The 20,566-nt window shown below is 36.6% G+C and overlaps 4 protein-coding genes across 7 annotated transcripts; 2 read left to right on the top strand and 2 right to left on the bottom strand.

Annotated features, from left to right (window-relative positions):
• The first annotated feature begins 1,001 nt into the window (after positions 1-1,001).
• On the top strand, positions 1,002-4,517 carry LOC119985965 (U6 snRNA phosphodiesterase). The gene is made up of 6 exons (XM_038830470.1): positions 1,002-1,213; positions 1,320-1,415; positions 2,635-2,884; positions 2,998-3,094; positions 3,975-4,040; positions 4,156-4,517. The coding sequence occupies exons 1-6, from the start codon at positions 1,051-1,053 to the stop codon at positions 4,354-4,356; spliced, it is 873 nt and encodes a 290-aa protein (XP_038686398.1). The 5' UTR covers positions 1,002-1,050; the 3' UTR covers positions 4,357-4,517.
• A 323-nt stretch (positions 4,518-4,840) lies between these two features.
• Positions 4,841-8,850, bottom strand: LOC119985964. Its single transcript, XM_038830469.1, has 8 exons — positions 8,303-8,850; positions 7,580-7,719; positions 7,307-7,406; positions 7,075-7,173; positions 6,299-6,646; positions 6,002-6,094; positions 5,714-5,920; positions 4,841-5,441 (listed from the first exon to the last, which is right to left on the bottom strand). The coding sequence occupies exons 1-8, from the start codon at positions 8,639-8,641 to the stop codon at positions 5,181-5,183; spliced, it is 1,587 nt and encodes a 528-aa protein (XP_038686397.1). The 5' UTR covers positions 8,642-8,850; the 3' UTR covers positions 4,841-5,180.
• Positions 8,851-9,406: 556 nt separating this feature from the next.
• LOC119985114 (mediator of RNA polymerase II transcription subunit 31) lies at positions 9,407-13,375 on the bottom strand. 4 transcript variants are annotated; one of them, XM_038829288.1, is made up of 8 exons: positions 13,244-13,375; positions 12,928-13,074; positions 12,712-12,809; positions 11,540-11,636; positions 11,299-11,377; positions 10,419-10,702; positions 10,285-10,331; positions 9,407-9,739 (listed from the first exon to the last, which is right to left on the bottom strand). In XM_038829288.1, the coding sequence occupies exons 2-7, from the start codon at positions 12,972-12,974 to the stop codon at positions 10,319-10,321; spliced, it is 618 nt and encodes a 205-aa protein (XP_038685216.1). In that variant the 5' UTR covers positions 12,975-13,074; positions 13,244-13,375; the 3' UTR covers positions 9,407-9,739; positions 10,285-10,318. The 4 variants fall into 4 exon arrangements, with proteins under 4 accessions (XP_038685216.1, XP_038685219.1, XP_038685218.1 ...); XM_038829291.1 differs by having other exon boundaries at positions 10,431-10,702; XM_038829290.1 differs by having other exon boundaries at positions 12,928-12,986; positions 13,244-13,343.
• A 216-nt stretch (positions 13,376-13,591) lies between these two features.
• LOC119985085 (polyadenylate-binding protein 2) lies at positions 13,592-17,234 on the top strand. The gene is made up of 6 exons (XM_038829255.1): positions 13,592-13,800; positions 13,884-13,986; positions 14,413-14,483; positions 15,757-15,948; positions 16,028-16,158; positions 16,819-17,234. The coding sequence occupies exons 1-6, from the start codon at positions 13,666-13,668 to the stop codon at positions 16,862-16,864; spliced, it is 678 nt and encodes a 225-aa protein (XP_038685183.1). The 5' UTR covers positions 13,592-13,665; the 3' UTR covers positions 16,865-17,234.
• The last annotated feature ends 3,332 nt before the right edge of the window (positions 17,235-20,566 follow it).

The following is a 20,566-nucleotide window of genomic DNA, read 5'->3' as shown; positions in this document are numbered from 1 at the left end:
TCGACTGTGCCGTTGGGTGTGATTCAAAAAGTGGGCCGTGTAAATACCTAATCCTAATTGGATTTGGAATTGGGCCCATGTTTGAAAAAAAACGGCTATATTTGGAGAAAAAATAAAATATAGTGACCGGTATTTTTCTTGATTTATGAATTTTTTTCCCTTTTTCTTTCACTTTTCTTCTCTATTATATGTGATAATATTTTAAAATATTTATTTATTTGATAAAATATTTTAACATATTTTTTTTTTATGCTCAACTTTGGTAATTCAGAAGCTTATCTCATAAATTGGCTTTTTATAGATAAATATAGTATCATAATTGGGTCTTGATTTGAATCTCTTGAAATTAATTTGATAATGAATAAAAAATTGTAAATCAAGCTCCTTTTTTGTTTAAATTTCATTGAAGATCAAGAAAGAGCCAACCTTAAAGTAAGTTTGAATCAAACTCAATCAAGAAAGAGTCATATTGTTTAGCCCAAGTTTTGGATTATTAGGTTTACTTTCATATCTTAAATCTTAATGGACAAAACTTTTGGGGAACGGGAGCTTCACTCTTGTGATTGAGTTTACATTCATTTATATATCTTTTTGTTCACCACTTCTCATATGCGCACCAACTTTACATACTTATTTCTCAGTCATTGAGCTTTCTCAAACCTCCCATTCCCAAATTCTCTCCGATTTAATCTAATTGAAGCAAACGGATATTCTTCTGCCCTTTAACCTGATTTAATCTCAATCGTTGGTGAGATCAAACAATTGAGAAGAAAGTGCGTAAATTTGATATACATAGGAGAAGTGGCGTATAGTTGTTATGCATGCTGGAAATTGTGATGAATTAATATTTAAATAGGTAAAGCAGTATTTAAAAGTTCAAATAGAAATTTTGTTTTTATCAAAAAAAATTTTGTTAAATAGAAATATGCTTTTTTTTTTGTTTGAACATTGGGCCAAAAAGCCCAAAACCCAACGCAACCGGTAGGTATTACTCAAAGTACTCTGTACTCAATTCCAGGAGATTTTAGTCAAATTGGAGAGAATTCGGGAATGGAAGCTTTGAGAGCCTCATACGGTGACGCATACTCCGACTCGGAATCTGAAGCCTCTTCTCCATCCGAAGCGCTGTCCGCGAACCCAAATTCAAGTTCAAATTCGACGGTAAATTTGCCTCCTCCTCCGCTCTCGCTCCTCACCCCGCCAACTTCTATCGGTAATCAATTCCACAAGTATAAACACCTAGTTTAATGTGAGGTTGCTCGTTAAGTTTGGTTGTGTTATTATTTGCACATCAAGTGTTTGATGTTTTGTTCGTCAAGGTTTTGCGGAGGACTACTTGCCAAAACGCAGCGCCACTCGAGTCAGGAGCTTCCCTCATGTAGAAGGAAATTATTCTTTGCACGTCTATATTCCCGGTACCTCTGATTTCTTCTCAGTTTTTTTCCTATTTATAACTCTATTCTTATATTTGGCTAGCATGTTACTTCGTGTTTATACAATGACTTGCATATCATAGTTAGACCCTGAAACAAGTTACTGAGTAGATAATGGATTTAATAGGAAAAATCCCTAAACCCTAGGAAAACAGGTGTTGTTTTGCCAGACGAGGATTTGAACACCTGCTGTTGATACAAAACGCTGGCAAACCACTTTCTTGGAGAGTGTTAAATGTGAACATTGAGGGTTTTTTTAATAAAGAACTATCTTTTCACTGATATATGGAGTTGTAGAACCCGGTTCAAGTATGATGTGCTTAAAATTGATGTACATGGTAAAGGTTTTCATTATTTTTTATTTTTTGTATTTAATAATTAATATGGTTTTCACTCAACAACTCCATCTTTTATCTGAACATACTTTCATCTAGCCGGAATTGTAAATTATTGAACAACAAAGGCAGGAATGATGTTTTATCAATTTGAGAAACAGAGGTGTACGACTGTATTTTAATTCAATGTTTGGCTACGAGTTATTTATATGTTTAAAATACTTTTGGAAGCCTCAGAGGCCTAGTTCATACTGCATTAATATGGATTCTACTTGCCGCTAGTTTTTTAAAGAATTTGCTTTAGTAAAATGAAGTGGAGTGGGGAACTTGGAGAGAGTAAAACCAATTATATTGCAGTAAATGCAGGAACAATGCAAGACAAGAGAATGATTGATCAACCCAATGCCTTCATTTCAGAATAAAATACGTTAGATGCCCCTTCCAAGTAGCACCTAGCCCCCGACAAATGCAGCAACTTCAACCCCCATCTTTATTCTGTTGCAACCAATATTGATAACGTACCACAGTGCTAAGCAAGACGCTTCCTTGTTGTTCAAGTAACCCTCATACAGTCGTAACTCCTTTATTAATTTTTTCTTCGCAAAGTATTTATGACTGCATAACCTTGTTTGATTCTTTACTTAACGCATGTTTGCATCTCACCTCTCTGTGTACCCCCTGTCCTTGACCGCCTAGGCGCCTACTGTTGGGACTTGATGGAAATACTTTTGGTTAGGTTTCTGGTTTGATGAGATCTGATATATGCCATTAGAAAAGTTTCACTTTACAAATTTTGAGCTTTTTTTATTGTCTCTGATATGCATTTAGTCATGACTACAAACTTAGGTTAGCGTTTTATGATGTAGTATATATACCCTTTACATCGAAGAAGGAGGTGGCCCTGTTTCTTGGGAAGGTGTCTAATCATGTGCCTGGTCTTCACCTTGTTGATGTGGATGTCCCACTTGCCCTTCTCGGCAAAGATGATCAAAAGCTTGAACAAGTTGCTCTGGGAAGGGAATTCCACATCAGTTTAGGAAGAACTGTCCCAATTAGAGTGCACCAGATTGATTCAATGGTAGCATTGCTTCGTCAGAAGCTTCAGAATCAGAAACGGTCAGCTAACAATCTCTGGAATTTGCAACCTAGTTAAAATTTTTTAGCACAATAATTGAGTTTTACCCTTAATTTTCATCGCTGGATTTTGATGCATTACTTCGTTGAAGCAGGTATTGGATTGATTTTAGTAAGTGGGAAGTTTTTGTCAATGATGATCAAACACGCTCCTTTCTTTCAATAGAAGTTGTTACAGGAGGATTAGCTGAGGTATGTCGGATATTTTTTAATGTAGCTTTCCATGTCTATAGCATTTTCTCCACATGTGCTCAGCATTAAATTGAAGGTTGTTGGTTGATGACTTGATGTGCATGGAGCAGCAAGTAATGGATGCAAAATTTACAACACACTACTTGAATGAGTTATGTTGCTGCTGTGATGACAGGCATTTTCATTCATATTGGCCTTCCTTCCAGGCAATCAAATATGTCATGCATTATAGTGTTCTGTTGTGAAATTGTTGGACAGACGTATAAACTCATTAGTCAACTAGGAAAAAGTTTGCAGTCCATGATTGATAGTTAACAAATGACCTACAGTTAGATCTGCCACTTACCAGCCTGGGCTTTGTAAGGTCTAAGTGCATTCTAGTTTATAGGGTAGGAAGTTTTCCATTCCTTAGTTTCCTATGATGAGATATTGGTAAAAAAACAGTGTGCAGAGTTATAAATTGGAGAAGCTTTAAAGCGTCAACCTGATGAACTTACACATAATTTGATTGACAGGCTGAAATATAATAATGGCTTTCCGACTTTCCTAAATTCATATCCGACATTTTGATCACAACTCTAGTTGAATGAAAGAGTTGCTTTTGTTGTACGACCATCTTTTAACTAAGAAGGCTGTTTTTCCATCTAATGATGTATATAAGAAACCACAGTTTTTCTAATGGTATAATTATGCAAAAAATTAAATTTGACATTTTTCTGTTTTAATGGCCATTATAGTCACAGTTATATGTTTATATGTATCATAAGGTATTACCTGTTGGGAGTCTCTCCAAATATAGTTCATTTGGAACTGGAGTATATCGTTCATTGGTTCCTGTTCTCATCTTGTGTGTTTTTTTTCCTGTGGTACTAAATATCAGATTACAAACCAAATTGAAGCAGTTGATGAGGTTTATAAGCTTCACAATCTCCCCGAATTTTACAAGGTTAGGTTTATTATTGATTTTTCGAACATGTACGTTACCAGTGATGCAACTTTATATGTAGTATGAGAATGGTTATGCATGCCTCTAATATTGCTGTGTTATGTTTTGGTCACAGAATCCTCGCCCACATATATCGTTGGCTTGGGCATTGGGTGACGTTAGCGATTCTTTGAAGAGAGTGGTTGAAGATGAAATCAAACGGTTACATCTGAAGGACTCATCAAGAAGACGTATTTTTACTTGTAAATTCAGTGGCATTGAATGTAAGATTGGCAATAAAACATACAAAATATGTAAAATTCCGGATGAATGTTAGAACCTCAAGAAGACGAATATTGGGGAATAACTTGCTTTCGATTGTACTATTCATAATGTCCTGTGCTATCTTATTAAGTAATGAGTTGATCGATTGAAAACGAAGCTGTTGCTAGTTTTGATTGTATGATACCTAGTTGGATCTTGAATGTGTTGCACAGATAGCTTGTTGTGTCAAAGAACCTTTACTTCTGTTAGTTACCTGGTGGTGTTCACTTTGGTTGGTGTCTTGTCCTTCACACGATGAGTCAGTGTCTCCCAACGCAGCGACAGAAGCGTAACGAGTGGTCCTCTGAACTAAACAGATATACGATGTCTGCTAACCTTTCAGTTATAGGCATACCTATTGCCTGATCAGGTGCATTTCACGCTTCTACAAATTGAGCCTCTGAAAAATGGTAGGCCTACTTCAAAATTCGCTTTCAACAACGTCAACAAGATCGCAAAATAAGTAACTTTGAACATTTACTGCATAAAAACGTTACTGAAAGAAAAAAAAAACTTTATATGAGGTATGGATATAAAAAAAATCAAATTCAGTGTTACTATCTAGTATCTACAATAGAGATGCCATACAGAACATCATTATACATCCGTCATCCTCCGATCTCAGACCTCTAACTCATCTTCCCCCTTAAAAAGATGTAAGGAAATCGGACTATCTCGAGAGAGAATCCTCATCTAGACCAGAATCAAATTTTAATCTCGAAAGCAAAGAATAATTATTAATGCCCTGTGTGGTTCCTAATCTAATAAATTGCAGAAACTATCAAACCAAATGTAAATTAATTTGGATAAGAATGACAAGACCCTGGTTTTGGCATCCTAGAGCCCTGGTATGGATTCTAAATTGTATTTCTCAGATGCTGAAGTTTCGGCAGGTCGGCTCTCTCGCAATTTTGGCTTCTTCATGTGACCAAGGAGGGTCTGCCAATATGAAGCATTCGGATTAGATGGTGGGCTTGGATTACTTATCCTGCTGGAGAGGAAACGACGAATTAGGCCCCTCAGAAATGGAGCCATTGTGTCAGGTTCATGTTCCAAGTAGTACATTATACCTCCCATGCATGCACAAAATAAGGCAACCTGCAACAAAATAGGAAAGATCCGATGAGTTGCGGAATACACAAGATTTTTGACATTATAGCATTTCAGTATTGCAGTTTTTGATTGCTAAACAAAATCCTTCAATCTCATAGGATAGGATCCTTGATATAATGAGCCTAAGATGACTGTGCCCACCAAAACAAGAAACAACACATGTTTCTAGGTTGGAGTCACTGAATGAGGAACTGGTGTTCCTTAAGTAAATGGTCGCTGCCAGAACATTGTAGTATTGTACTCAAGGAGAAACATACCTCAGTATTCTTAATATCTGGGAGCAGGTGGCGGTTCACTAATATAGACCACAAAGATTCTCCTGCTCGTGGAAGAACATATAAAGCTAGTTCACCACGTCTAGATTTTTTCTCCAATAGCACAGAAAGGGCAGAAATTCCTCCAGCAACCCAATATACAAGCTTGTGGTCTTTGGATGCAACTCTTCTATGCAAGCATATCACCGCCTTGCATCACCCGCAAAAGAAAAGGTTCAGAAATTATTTTCCTTAACACTGAAAAATACAATTTGGAAAACAAGCACATACCTGAAAAATTCCGACAAATGCAGACAAGAAAGTTGTTGACCGTACAGCACCTTTCACAGCAAGAAAACAGGTGCGGAGAGGGGTATCCATGAACTAGATGTAATTTAAATTCAGACATTTTAAAAAAATATATAAGGGAACTATGACAAAGTTAACAGATTAAAAACTGCAGTATTGCAAGTAAATTAAATTCCTTTACAACATGCATATGAATGAATTATTTATATTTCTCAATGAGAAGCAGAAAAACAAAAGGAATTCAGAGAGCAACATAATCAACTAAAAGCAGGAATATACCTTCTGAAGATGCAGAACAACAAATGGAACAAAAGTCAATGAGAAATAGAGCGGAAATGTTTTTCTGAATGTATTTGAAGCTGCGTTAGCATTGTGAGCCACACATGAATTGATGTCAGGATGAATGACAGAACAGGGAATGATTGGGAGGAACTCTTCCAGCTTCACATTGTTGAATTTCCTTCTGCTAGATAAGTAAGCAGAAAGCGAGGCCAAATCTACAGGGCCACCTCTACAGGCTTCCCTGACAGCCTTGTATACAGGCTTCGCAACTGGCCCAGTCTTTTGAATGAAGTCTTGATATGATTTGGGTAGGCTTTCAGGACGCATTACAAAGGCATACATTACCTGAAATGAGTTCGTCAATCACTAAAATGACAACGTAAACAACAGACCAGAAAGACTCATGGTAAATCAAATGATCGTTTATAAAGGAAGTGAAAGTGCTTTAAAGCACAAATCTTTTCTGGTCATTGCAGAAAAGATTTCCCAAATGACCGAATAAGTCATGAGGAAAACACCACAGGATTTGGCTCTCTTCAATCCACTTTACCTAGTTCCAGGTGTTTCATGAAAATGCAAAAACAAAGGGAAAAAAAGAAATAAAAGAAATAAAATTCTCCCCTTTTAGTTACATTCCAACCATAAGTCAATTGTGCTTAAAGACTAGTTTGCCTACACAAATTTCAAAAACTAAAAAACAAAAGCAATAGAAAAAGGCTCAAGGATAAAAATGATAAACAAAGAAATAAATCAACTCTGACCCTAGTTTTCACCTGGGCACATGCCAAAGCAAAGAGCAAAGAATCTCCATGTCTCCAATGGCTTCCCCAAAGGTGAAATTTGTTCCTCGACTTTGCAGAATTGTAAGCACACTGTTGAAACAAAAGTTACATTAGATTGACACAAAAGGAAGAACGAGAAAATGAAATTGAAAGAATATCATATAGCTCGGACACTTGTCTAGTATGAAAATCAATCATATTATCAGATAAAACAAAGAAATACCTGCGCTACCCTAGCCAAAAGATACAGTGCAAGCGTACGTCTACGGTTTGAATCATCTAATGCTAAAACAGATAACCCAGCCACTGAACCTGCTAAAAATCTGCTTCATCATCAAATTTAAATAGTTAAAAAAAGAAGGATAAGCCCTATCTTGCCTTAACAAAGTGAAACCATTTTAATATGTTCTAAATCATAATAAACTCTGAAAGTTGAAGGAAAAAAAATGGAGCAAATTGTACAATTAAATTAATGATGACAAACTGGCAAGCTTACGCATTCAATGGCGTCTCTTTCCTTCTAAACTTTCTCAACAAACATCGAAGTGCATGATAAGATCCAGTAAATCCACCAAAAAGCAAACCAATACGACATGATTCTTCTCTGACAATGAGATCCCTCTCCGAGACAAGTTGCTATGAAAAAAAAATAGATTTCAGATATTCACACTGATTAAATTAAAAAAATTGATATGCAAAAACAGGCTAGAGAATGGAAAGATGGGATTTTATCAAAATTCACCAGGACATCAACAAACTCTCAACTTCATGATGAAAATCAATGGGAAGTGTGTTAATTGTAATGAGCTGAAGTAATCCACCAAGGAATAAAATTTGGTCACAATTCATTTCAGTGAAATTCATTCCAAAAATGCCATGACTTCATCATTTAACAACAAATTGATTGCAAAAGACTTGCATTTGCACACCCTAAACCATGCTTTCATCCTACCACACTCCATCATCCACCAAGCATGTCAATTCACTATCACCACGTCATTCAACAACTTCATTGCAAAAGACATGCATTCACCTGCCCTAAACCCTGACGTCATCCTAACAAATTCAATCATCCACCAAGCACAATCAATTCAACAACAAAACCAACTTTAATCATGTCAAGCAGTTCCGATCGGTGACTGCCAATAAATCAAAACAATCAAAAGCAACAAAATAACCAAGATGGTATGACTTGGGTTCAAAAGCCGCCATAGCTGACCTTGAGATCGAGAAGGGAAGAGTAGGACTGTCCGCGGACAAGCTTGAATGCGCGGAGGAGAATTCCTATTCCAACTCTGACGCCGTACGAGAGAAGGAAGCTCTGGCAGAGGTTACGAATGGCATGGGCAACGCATGAATCGTCGTGATCGCAGGGCGGGTAGTCTCCACTCGCTGCCCTGCGTTGACGGCGCTGGAGCTCCTCTATGGCTTCGCGCAGCCTCTCTTCAGCCTCCCGTAACCGTCGCTCCGCCTCCGTGCCGTCCTGCTGAATTGGGGGCGTAGACGGCGGTGGAGACTGAGAAGGGGAGGAGAAGACTGCCTTGGAGAGCGAAGCCATTTTGGAGAATTGTTAGGCATCTGCGATTGCGTGGGGAAGTGATCCTCCTCTTCCTCTATTAGGGAGAGAGGACCAAAAAAGGATTAAATGCAATGAGAGAAGTTTTTCGGATTTGTTGCCTTGAAGATGACGATATGACCAGTGAACCGTTTGATAACACCAAAAGAAAACGAAAATGTTAAGGATCCGCTACTTTTGTTCAAGCTATGATATGATAGCACATAATTCATTGGTCTTATATATATATTTATTTCTTTTGTTCAAGCTATGATAGCACATCATTCATGTAAAATCATTGGTCTCATATATATATATATATATATATACACACCATATTATTCATATGAAATCGGTACGCCATGTCTGTATTTGGAATAGATGGAAAAAAATACCCGGATGTCTAGGATTTTCTCCCTGAACAAAAGTCAATGTATTTCAGATGACTGGAAAAAACGTTAGAATGCGTGTAGCTGTATTTTGATATGCATAAGATATTCACGTTGAAAAAAAACACTGGAATACGTAAGATTATCCAAAAAAAAAAGAGAACCGCAAGAAAAACTAATTCTTAGTCTTTACTCCATATATAATACAATACTAATATAGACAAAATTATATAATACAATACTAATATAGACAAAATTTTGGGTCCAATGATCTGTTTCCATCTTTACCAACATTATTGGATTTCCTTTATGATAGGTAACATGCCATTTTAGGTAGCTGTCAGGTCTCCTGTTGGTTTTAGATAATTAAGTCCCATTGAGAGCACAACAATCGTGTCGCTTTGTTTTTACCTAGCTTCTGGAAAGCTATATAAATAGATACATTTTTCCCAGTTCCGAACATTTGGCTCACATTACGACAAAAAGAAAGTTGTTATACAATCTTTTGCGAGGCACTGTTGAGCAGATGGAATAGATAAAAGTAGCCAAGTGTGTGTATTGCCTCACCAAAATATTTGTTACATTCAAGAATACCACTGCATTTCTGTCTCAATTTTCTCAGATTCAATGGCGCCATGATGATTGCCATTGCTGGTCATAGGAAGTAGCCTCATCCGGGAGCTTTCTCAGGTTTCCCAAATCTTCGCTCCACCTGAGAAGTATTACACCAACTACTGTTACAAAGAGCGCAGCTTTGGATTTGAAATTGACAGTTTGGCATACTAGATCAAGCGTTGTCAATGTACTCGCAATTTTAGCCAAGAAGAATCCTACCATTGCAGCTCGACCGGCACAAACAATATGACAGAGAGAGTGATTCAGGACGTGAAGAACAGAAATTTTGGATTGGGAAAAGTTCTACAGTTTAAAAATTAATCAGCTCTTAAACAAAACCCCCTTGCCTTTGACCTCCCATTCAAACTTATAGTTTAGTGGCAAAAGCCTTGTCCCAATAAGTAAACTGTTCCAGAAAACCTGATGTTTATTTGATTATTTCCACAGGTATATCTATTGGCACAAATACGCAAGTCCGTGTCTTCGTGATGTAAGAACAGTTTTTACAATCAAAATCAAATTGCAGTGATCAAGAATATGTATGGAGTACAAATGATCAAAACGGAGATATGGTAATCATGGAAAAGGGATTCTTTAAACACTTCGAGCCATTAAAGAAGATAAATATAAATAGAGATTTACCTCCCTAGAAGTGTTTTCCCCATTTACATTTGATTTAACCATCTTTCCTGTTACAACAAAAACCACTTGTGAAATACAATACAAGTTAACTATGTCGTTTCTGCAATAAGAAAGGCAAAGGTTAGTTCTCCTACAGCTGAACATACTTTCTTTTCCTTCGATCGACTCCGCCACTTCTTGAATCGGCCTTTCCCACGGCAGATCCAGGAGGCATAGAAAACTGCATAGGCGAAAGAACTGGAGCTGCAGCAGGAGCAGGAGCAGCTGTCATGGGTATAGTTGAGGCTGGCATAGGTGGCACAGAGGGTCGAGCAGGGGGCTCTGTCACAGGTTCAGGAAGTGGCCTTGGTAAAATGTGTTTCAATCGATTGTTTCTGTAGTTCTTCCAGAAGAAGAATTGCTGCCTATGTGCCAATTCCTGAAGTTCTCAAGTGAGTTAGACAAAGATAATTCAGAATCATAAAATTTCAGAACTAATTGTAGCAAAAGGAGTACATCAAAAGAACTAGGTGAATGGAAATTTTGCTGTTTGATCCCAACTGGTGACAAATAAGAAATGACTCAAAATGTAACAAAGGGCCAATGAAGCAGTAAGTGGCTCCAAGCCTCCAATAACATTGAATAAAAATTCCTATATCATGCCCGAATCAAGCCATGACAAAAATGCACCACATCTTGACCACAAAAAACAGCAACTGACCAAGTAAAAAGTGACAATAATTGCCAATAGAAATGCTGCTGCAACACATCCAAATATCCAAAATATAACAACAAGAACTCATCTCGAAATGATAGCATTGAATCTAAGCGATATCAGTATTATGAGCTGATATCATTATAAATGCGCCATTACAATGTAGCTAGAGGGACAAAAAGGCTTACCCATCAAGGTATGTCCATTTTGCCAACATCATGCCACTGATTAAACTATTACTAAAATAATCAAAACAACTTTGAGAGACTGCCTAGAGCTTAGATGAGCATTCAATGGGTAACTAAAAAAATATGTCACACCTTGTTTCCCGGATGTGCCATGGCATTACGGAAGTTAGCATTTTGCAGAAGTTCAAGAAAAAATAAACAGTGAGGATACCTGAAATCATAATACATGGATAAGAATCAACCTAAAGACTTTCATTGCAAAATTTAAACTACGATTACCCTTGAGGCAGACAATTTGTAGTTAATAAAACTAAGGCTATTGAATGGCTGGCCTAAAGCTAGTTAGATGGCATCCTTTCAAGAGTTAGCTCACATTATAAATTTTATATAATCCGGTTGTTGCCAGTATTGGAGGTATTTTAAGTATCCAATAAACGCTTCATCATCAAAATAGCGATTCTGAGCCAAATCTGCATCAATAAATCAAGAACCCCACATAAGAATGAAATGCATAAAGAGCATAACAATAATTGGTACAACATCTTAATCAGAAGGCTAAAAGAGAGAATAAAGCTACCCAATAATAGAAGAGTATAGACATGGATGTGTTTGTACATGACATTCATATTTAGACACCACAAAAAAGAAAAAAAAAAGATTCTGGATTTGACAAAGAGCCTTCTAGGAGTTGCTGAACCTTTCCTATGCAGAAAACCATCACAATATCCACTCACAAAGGCCATCATTTGGCTTGAAAGTTTTGGGCAAACATATAGTAACTATGTCCAACACTCCAACTAACTTAACAGTAGACGATAATAATTCCATTGCAAAGAACTTGTATGCCGATAGATCTATGCACATGAACTTTGCAGAGCTTGAAGACACACTACATTGAGTTTTTACAGTCATCCTCCATGCTGGAGATAATTAGAATATAGGCGACTGGAGAAATGTCATCATAATAAAGCATGCTAAATCACTATCCACAAGTGACGACCACATTTCTACAACTACACCAAATCAATGAATATTCTCATCTTCATCCATTCACATACACATGAAGTGTAAGCAATGAATTTCAGATACACTAAACCACAAAAGGCATCATAATAAGCAGTTGAGATTTTATTTTTATCTTTACCTAAAAGCTCAAAATGGCCAGGTTGCGAAATTAAAAGAATATCATTCAAGCAATTCTCCATTTCTTTACCAAGAACAAGATAATCTCAACCCTGTATGGTCCGTGCAGAAACTCTAAATTACAAGCTAGAAAGACCGGAAGAGATCAACGTGCTTACAAGTTCTGCTCCAATAGGAAATACTGTATGCTCCATAATCATATTCTTAGAATTCAAATACCAAAAATTACTAACTTTTCCATTCCCACAGGCCACAGTGTGTAAAAGCATACAATGTTAGATTTTTTTTTTTTTTAAGAAGTGAAGCTCCTATAGAAGCTTATGGGGAATGAGCTATTACAAACGATATAAAACAAGGGGGGAAAGCAAAATGAAACTTGTGTGAAGGATTCTAGGATCATACAGTGGATGTACGTTGGATTAGCTAGACACTGTACGAACTCCAGTTCCAGCAGAAATCTTTGACGCCCATCATCTGGATCCTTGTACATGTTCTTGGGCCTAACATTTTGTAACACCACAGAAACACGAGCAACTACTTCAACAATTATCAATGAAGCAGCCACTACTTCAAAAATCATCAACGTAGGAATCAATGAAAAATAAAGGAGAAGCTTACGAGGAAGGACAGCTAGACGTATCATCACCTTCTTTGGCAGAAGACATTGGGGACCTTAGCTGCAAAACAAATAATCAACAAAGTAGGTTCCGAACGAAATTCGATTAGCAATCGACGGAATTGCAGGAAATCATACGAAGGAAGGATCTGCAACAGAAAAATTGACATGATCAGTGGCTCCCGCCTCTCTTACTCTCTAGATAATAAACCTGCTTTTGGAGTTTTTCTTTACCTGTTCTTGCTTCTAATCAACAAATCTAGGTATGTCTTTGATAAACGCAGAGATAAAAAAAGTAAGAGAGGACTCATGAAATACCGAATTGGAGAGAACGCCGGAGCAGCGAAGGACGAGAGAGAACGAAGGTCCGAGTCGCGAGACCGGGGACGCGGAGGGCGCTTCAGCGATGCTACCTACCAGATGGGGAAGGTCGGTTTGGGCTTGCCGTGGCGGGCCTTTTAGCTGTAGTTAATTGGGCTACTGAGATCGTAAGGGCCCATAACTGATGAGCTCACTCGGCCCTACAAGGCCCAACTAGGCTATTAGCCAATGGTCCAATATCGCACAAAACTACCCCGAGAGTAGCTTGTAATTACGTCTCCACCCTCACAAATCACCGAATACCAGTCCGATCATCCTATAGGACCAGTCGACCAGCATCAATTGGTCTTTATAAGTCTTCCCCTAAAACTCAAAAACCTAAAATCCCAATAACTGTATCAAACACAGATACAGAGAACATGGAGCAACACGAGGACCAGGAGCAAGAGCACGAGGTATACGGAGGTGAGATCCCCGACGAGGGAGAGATGGACGCCGATGTCGATATGTCGTATAGGTCCGAGGAGCATGAGGGAAACGATCCCAACTCTAAGGTTCTTCTATTGCTGTGTGTATGTTTTTGCTACTTCACCTTTGTTTTGTTTTACTGATTCTGCTCACTTTGAGTGGGTTACAGGACCTGGAGGACATGAAGAAGAGGCTCAAGGAGATTGAGGACGAAGCCAGTGCTCTCCGCGAAATGCAGGCCAAGGTTGAGAAGGAGATGGGCGCTGTTCAAGGTGAACTGTGTTGCATATGTCCCTGATGTTTTGTCTTCTTTGATTTAATTAAGTTGTGGAATCTCATATAAGGGAATCTCGGGCTTAAGAATTTTAATTTAGTGATTGAATTTTGTTTTCTGGGAAAGGCTATGGAGGGTTTTATGCACATAGTATGTCTATTTGTGTTTTTAAAACTTCGATTTGATCAATTGTGCATCAGTGAGTCAAAATCTTATGTAGGAAGAGTATTATTTATATAATGGTTATGCTGAATTGCTGATAATTTATTGGTCCATGCAGCTTTTTTTTAAAGCTTTGCCTTTTATGACAATTGTTATTCTCTGTTGGCTTGTATATTTTCCTTTCCTTTAAGATGTCTCGAGATTTCTCGAGCTATTTTACTTTGTAACTTATATAAATTCCTTCCATTCAATTTTTATGAAGATTCCTCAAGTACTTCTGCTACTCAGGCTGAAAAAGAGGAGGTGGATGCCAGATCAATTTATGTTGGCAATGTGAGGTTAACCATACTTTTCTTGCCGCATGTACTTTGTTTAGCGTTATGGTAATATTAGCTCACTGGCTTGGTTATTGGTGCTTATGATTTATTTCATCGTTCTAGTTTGAATCTTTTGGTTGAGGCATTCATATTCAGTTTGAATGAACACACATATGCGACTCTTTTTGTCTATTTCTTTGTTTGAGGGTTGATGTCTTTTCCATTACGCTGCCTGTGCCACGGAGCAGATGTTTGCTCTAAACAAATGGGCTACAGCTCGCTAACTTTGGGTTGATTATTCAGTTGTAATGGCACATGATCATTTGTTTACACAGGCTATTTTATCTAATTATTAATTTGGAATTCTACAAAGGGTCTTTTTTATAGATTCTTACTATCTTTGGCTGGCCTAGAACTTAGAGAACGAAATGGTAGAATCCTTAAAGCCAAAATGCATTCCTTTGTTCTAAAGCTATAATTTACATAATATTTTTTGAATAGAAAATTTTTTATTCGAGCACTGAAGGGGCGCAACCCACAACTACAACAAGGACAAGCAATTAATAGGATCAAAAACATTTCTAGGGAAAGGCAGACTCCAAAACTTAAGGCAATCAAACCAGTTAACAATAAAAAAGTCTAGGGAGGAATCCTTGTTTCTAAATCAGCCACATTTAATGACATAGGAATGAGATGAAAGAAATTCTTTTGGTGCCTGTCCTTGCCAATAGAAGCCCACGCAAGCAGCTCTTTGTCTACAGTATTGTGTGTGACCCACCAAAGACCCAACATCTTCCAAACATTTTCCCAGACCTTTCTGGACCAGGGGCAGTGCAAGAACAGGTGACTAATAGACTCCGAATCTGCTTTACACAAATAGCGTCTATTCACAAGAGAGTCCTTTGTAAGTTCTCTTGAGTTAAGATTCGTTGCCAAACTACCTCCCAGCAAAAGAAAATAACTCTAGGAGGAGCCTTAGACTTCCATAACCAAAGTCAAGGGAAAAGATTGTTACCGAGGTGCATGTTGTCCTTATGCGTATTGAGTAGTAGATGATGTACATCTTGTTATTGCAATCGTTCCATAATGAATTGTGTACTGAAATAATTTTCCTAAAGCTAAGAGTTTATGCGTATTGAGTAGTAGATGATGTACGTCATGTTATTGCAATCTTCGGATCTAAATCAGTTGTTCTTTTTTTGAAGATTTGTGTTGCTTCTTTTTTTATGACATTTTGAACTAGTCCCAAAAAGTTGTATTTTTTACCCTATCCTTGTTTTCAACTTCAGGTAGACTATGCGTGCACTCCTGAGGAAGTGCAACAGCATTTTCAATCCTGTGGAACAGTGAACAGAGTGACAATTCTGACAGATAAATTTGGACAGCCAAAGGGATTTGCATATGTTGAATTTGTGGAGATTGAAGCTGTCCAGAATGCTGTTATGTTAAATGAAACAGAACTGCATGGTCGGCAGTTAAAGGTCTTTTTATTGAACTTGCACACATCCAGATGTGTTAGACATTCTCTTATTTATTATAATTTTTTTTCTTGTTCTTCAGGTTTCGGCTAAGCGGACTAATGTACCTGGCATGAAACAGTATCGGGGAAGGCGACCAAACCCATTTTTTGGGTTCCGGTCTCGTCGTCCCTACATTCCTGGGCCCCCAATTTACCCATCTTATGGTTATGGGTATGCATTTATAATTACTCCTCTTTTTGGTTTCCTGGATGACAAGTATGAGAACTTGATATCATTTTTTATAAATTGTCTTGTAATTGGGCTCTGTGATGACATGAACTGCTTTTTGATGCATCATGCATGTAACGTGTGAATTGTTCAGTTAGTCTTTGGATTTAATGGATTTGACAGGTAGATTTTGGAATTCTGTATGTTTGATTATGTTATAAGGTGTATTAAACTGTCTTTTACATGCACCACATTGCCATCTTTTCTATGAAGTTATAGGTTGAATGTATATATTTACCATTCAAGGCTACTCACGTTAGAACAAGGCTAGGTGTTATAAATTTTGGTGAAATTACGTTACTGTTTCTTTGGAATAGCCTGAATCAGTAGGTGGGCATTGCATATTGATGTTTGATTGGGAAAGAAATGTTCTCATGATGTTTATTGTCTTTTTTTTTTCTGGCACATCATTCTGCCATCATTTTCATGTTGACTGATCACTTCTAACTGCAAATTCTTTTTTGCATTCAAAAAATTCACCTCTAACTGTGAATTTTAACTTCTTTGGATGGCTTATTAGAATCGTCGAAGATGTATGTTACTTTCTTTTCTCGCTGTACTGGAAGTATTTACTTTACTATGTCATGATGATGTCATGTGCAGAAGGGTTCCAAGGTTCAGGCGGCCAATGCGATTCAGGCCATACTAATATGTATGTGTGGTCTGCTGGCCTCAATAGCGAGATGAGGTTTGCTGATGGTTTACAAATGGTATTGTCATTATATTTCAGTAACCAAATTGGACTGACTCATGTCGCTGATGGCGATCTTGATTTTTCTAGAACCACTAGCCTGCTGGATAGGAACCATGGTGGTTGTATACCGTTGGTAAAATTGCTTCATATGGTTAAAAAGGAGGCATATGTGGAAGTGGAAACGATTTTTATGTATTTATGAATATACTTTTGGACAGTTTAAGTTTCTTAATGTGGGTGAATTCATCATTTGTAATGGTTTTGTAGCTTATGACTATAGAAAGAATTTGATTTATAAATTAGAAAGTGACGATTTGTTGCGCAATTTGTTGTGTATTTTGATTGGTAACAGAGATTGGCTTGTGAGATAGCGCTTGTGAGTTCAGGTTGTCAATCTATGGTCAAATCCGAGAGGGTTTAAATAGAGGTTGACAATAAGAGGTTTACCCTCCTTTATATGTAGACTCCAAACCTATCGTATGTCATCAGTCTGCCCACTAAGTGGGTTGATTAATCGAAATTATCCGATTATGTACAAATGACTTAATTAGCACAAAATGAATTATCGGTGATCAAATTGAAACATTGATCATCTTTCAGTGGTCAATAATTAATTATATTTACCTGTGGATGTGAGGATGTGCTCACGGAAGATAACCCAAGACAGTGGAATATTACTAAACTACACCTCTTATTTGGTCACCAAACAGTTGAGAGTATTTTAAACATTCCCCAAGGCCAATGGGTTTCTAATGACAAGTGGATATGAATTAAGGGAAATTTTATCTATACACCATAAGAATATTATTTTTACACTATTTTAAATTTTTTTATAGTTTACATAAACATATTAACCATTAAACTAAAAATTTAAAATAAATAATTTTTATGTATTTAATTACAAACTACTGAGTTGACACTAGACTACACGTACATTATACAGAAAAACATTGACTGGAATTATTCCATCAATTTTATCAAATCTGCACCGTTAAATGGTGGGATGTGGAGTTGTCTAATCCAATACAATCATGTATTGAATGATGAAGATTTGATGGAATTAACTGGACTTCTATCCCATATTATACGATATCTCTCTCCTCTTCTCTACAACAAATCTATGCCATTCATGTCATCAAAGGCCAAGGGCCAGATCTCATGGATAAAGGCCAATGTTTTTCACTTTGCCATCTAGAGGGAGTTTGTCATGAGTTAGGATACAGTGTTGGAAGACAATATGCTCAGTTTATCTTCGTCAAAGACAAACGGCCAGAGAAGCTCAAGTGAAAATAAAAAACACTTCCGCTATTGATCGATTTAAGAATTAGGGATTTCTCCCCGCAATTGCTATTGATTGATTTAAGCTTCACACCTTTCTCTCACTATTTTCTTTGTTGTTGACTTGTTTCTCTTTCCAGAGATTACTGTGCACGGACTTGAACCTTTGATTAAATTCCTTTCACTGACTGTAATGAGTTGGCATCTCCTAATATCATTAGATGACATGAATGGCATAGATTTAAAACATTTCAACTAATTTCAGGAAAAACATTTTAGCCCCCTATCCCTGGAAGTCTGCAACTCAAAATGGAGTTGAATTTTTCCTTTTTTGTCTTGGAAGAAAATAAAGCTGGAGTTAGCTTTGAATACTGCTTTGTAGATTCTTTCCATTAATCGTGGGGATAGATATGATGAGGGAGGAGGATGTTGAATTGTGGTTAATTTATGTGTAAATTTATCAAACTCATTCCTAATATTTTATAAAATAAGGGTATTTTCGTATATTCATCAAAATTTTATGTGTAAATTTAGAATTTTTTGGTGTAAATTTATAATGTTTAAAAAGGGGTTCAGTCAACTTTTGACCATGAAAAGATACTCAAAGTTTGACTTTGATCACCCAAAAATAAAACATTCCAAGTTGGTCATCTAAAGATTTTTTTTGATACAATTTGATCGCTCGGACAGATTTGATAAAATTTAGGGCAGTCAAATATTGATGTGGCACTTTGACTGTTAAAATACCGTTTGATATCGCATAGTTGGCATGAAGACGTCAAAAATTCTCGAAATTTCAACTAAATAGTAAATAATTACATAAAATAGAAAAAAATCACAAAATTTTAAAGAAAAAATAGAAAAATCCTCGAGATCTCTCAGCTTACAAACCCAAACAAATCCGCATAATAACAATTTATTAAAAAATAATAATAATTAAAAAATATTTTCTGCCACATCAGCACTGTGAATTGAATCATCATGCCACGTAAGCAAAAGAACAGTTTCATTTAACGGTCAAAGTGTCAAATCGATATTTGACTGTCCTAAATTTCATTAAATCTGTTCAAACGGTCAAATTGTATAAAAAAAATCTTTGGATGATCAATTTGGAACATTTTATCTTTAGATGATAAAAGTGAAACTTTGAGTATCTTTCAGTGATAAAAAATTGACTTAACCCGTTTCAAAAATGATGTAAAGATAATAGATTAGCGGTGTGTAGATAAAATTTTTCGTGAATTAAATACAGAAGCGGCAAGCTGACAGAGAAGTCAGCATACTACACTGTGAGAAATGCACATCAGAGAGGAAATCCCTTCATGGATACAGTGTTGTGGAAAAAAATTTGGAAATTAAGAGGACAAGACAGGTTGAAAACTCAGTCGTAGAAACTTATCAAAAGATGTCTCCCCACAAAGTCGATCATTGCAAGCAGAATAAATATCCCAGAAAATGAACTTTAGCTTTACTTGTGTTCTTCGTCAAGATAATATGGAGAAGCTCAGGCTGCTCAACTCGAGACGAAGGGGGTAATTCAATATGGGTGCAAGGAGATTATTCTTGAAGGGGGGACTCTGAAACCACCATTGCTGCTATTTATGTGCCTAATAAAAATTCAAGCATTTAGAGTTTGTATGTTGTGTCATATGTTTAGGCAAAAAAAAAAAAATGAAAAAAAAATTTCAAAATTAGGTAATTTAATTAGAAGTATATTATTTTAAATTTATTAGGCACATAATAGTGTGATACTAATTACTGAATTATGGTTCAGGTGGGATATGTCCGCGATGGATCAATTCCAGCAAATCAAGTCCCAAATTCAAGTCCGGCAATCAAATTCCAAATTCAAGTCCAACACTCAAATCCAACTGGATTTTATTACAAATTCGTAGAATTTGTTTGAAGCATTCAACTAAAAATCAGAGGATTCCGTATTCGTGTGGAATACGTCAAAAGAAGAGATCAAGTCCACTTTGATTTAAATATTTGTACTTTATACCAACTTCTAAGTGTATTTAATTTACACTGAGAAATTTGCTGTGTACAATTATCCTAATCAATATTCGATCCAATGCGAGATGTGATACAATATGATAATGATCAAATATCAAATAATCGAGAATTTCACATAATAGATTTTTCAAACAATACACTGCACACAAATTTTGCAATACAAATTTCCACCTATCAAATGATGTCTAAATCAACAAAATTTTATATGAAATGTCACAACACCTTGATAAACATTATATCAACATCTTATATCAAAATTCAAAGTCTAGCTATGTGAACAGTGCACGGACAGATTAGTGGTCCAAAAAATTCTACAATCAAAACACTTGACCTAATGGTTTAGAGAAACCTCCACTAATGTAA

This window comes from Tripterygium wilfordii, chromosome 19 (genome assembly GCF_013401445.1).
Source record: "Tripterygium wilfordii isolate XIE 37 chromosome 19, ASM1340144v1, whole genome shotgun sequence".
In the NCBI taxonomy this organism is placed as follows: domain Eukaryota; kingdom Viridiplantae; phylum Streptophyta; class Magnoliopsida; order Celastrales; family Celastraceae; genus Tripterygium; species Tripterygium wilfordii.
The sequence above is the reverse complement of the archived record's forward strand: the minus strand, read 5'-3'. Positions and strand labels throughout refer to the sequence as shown.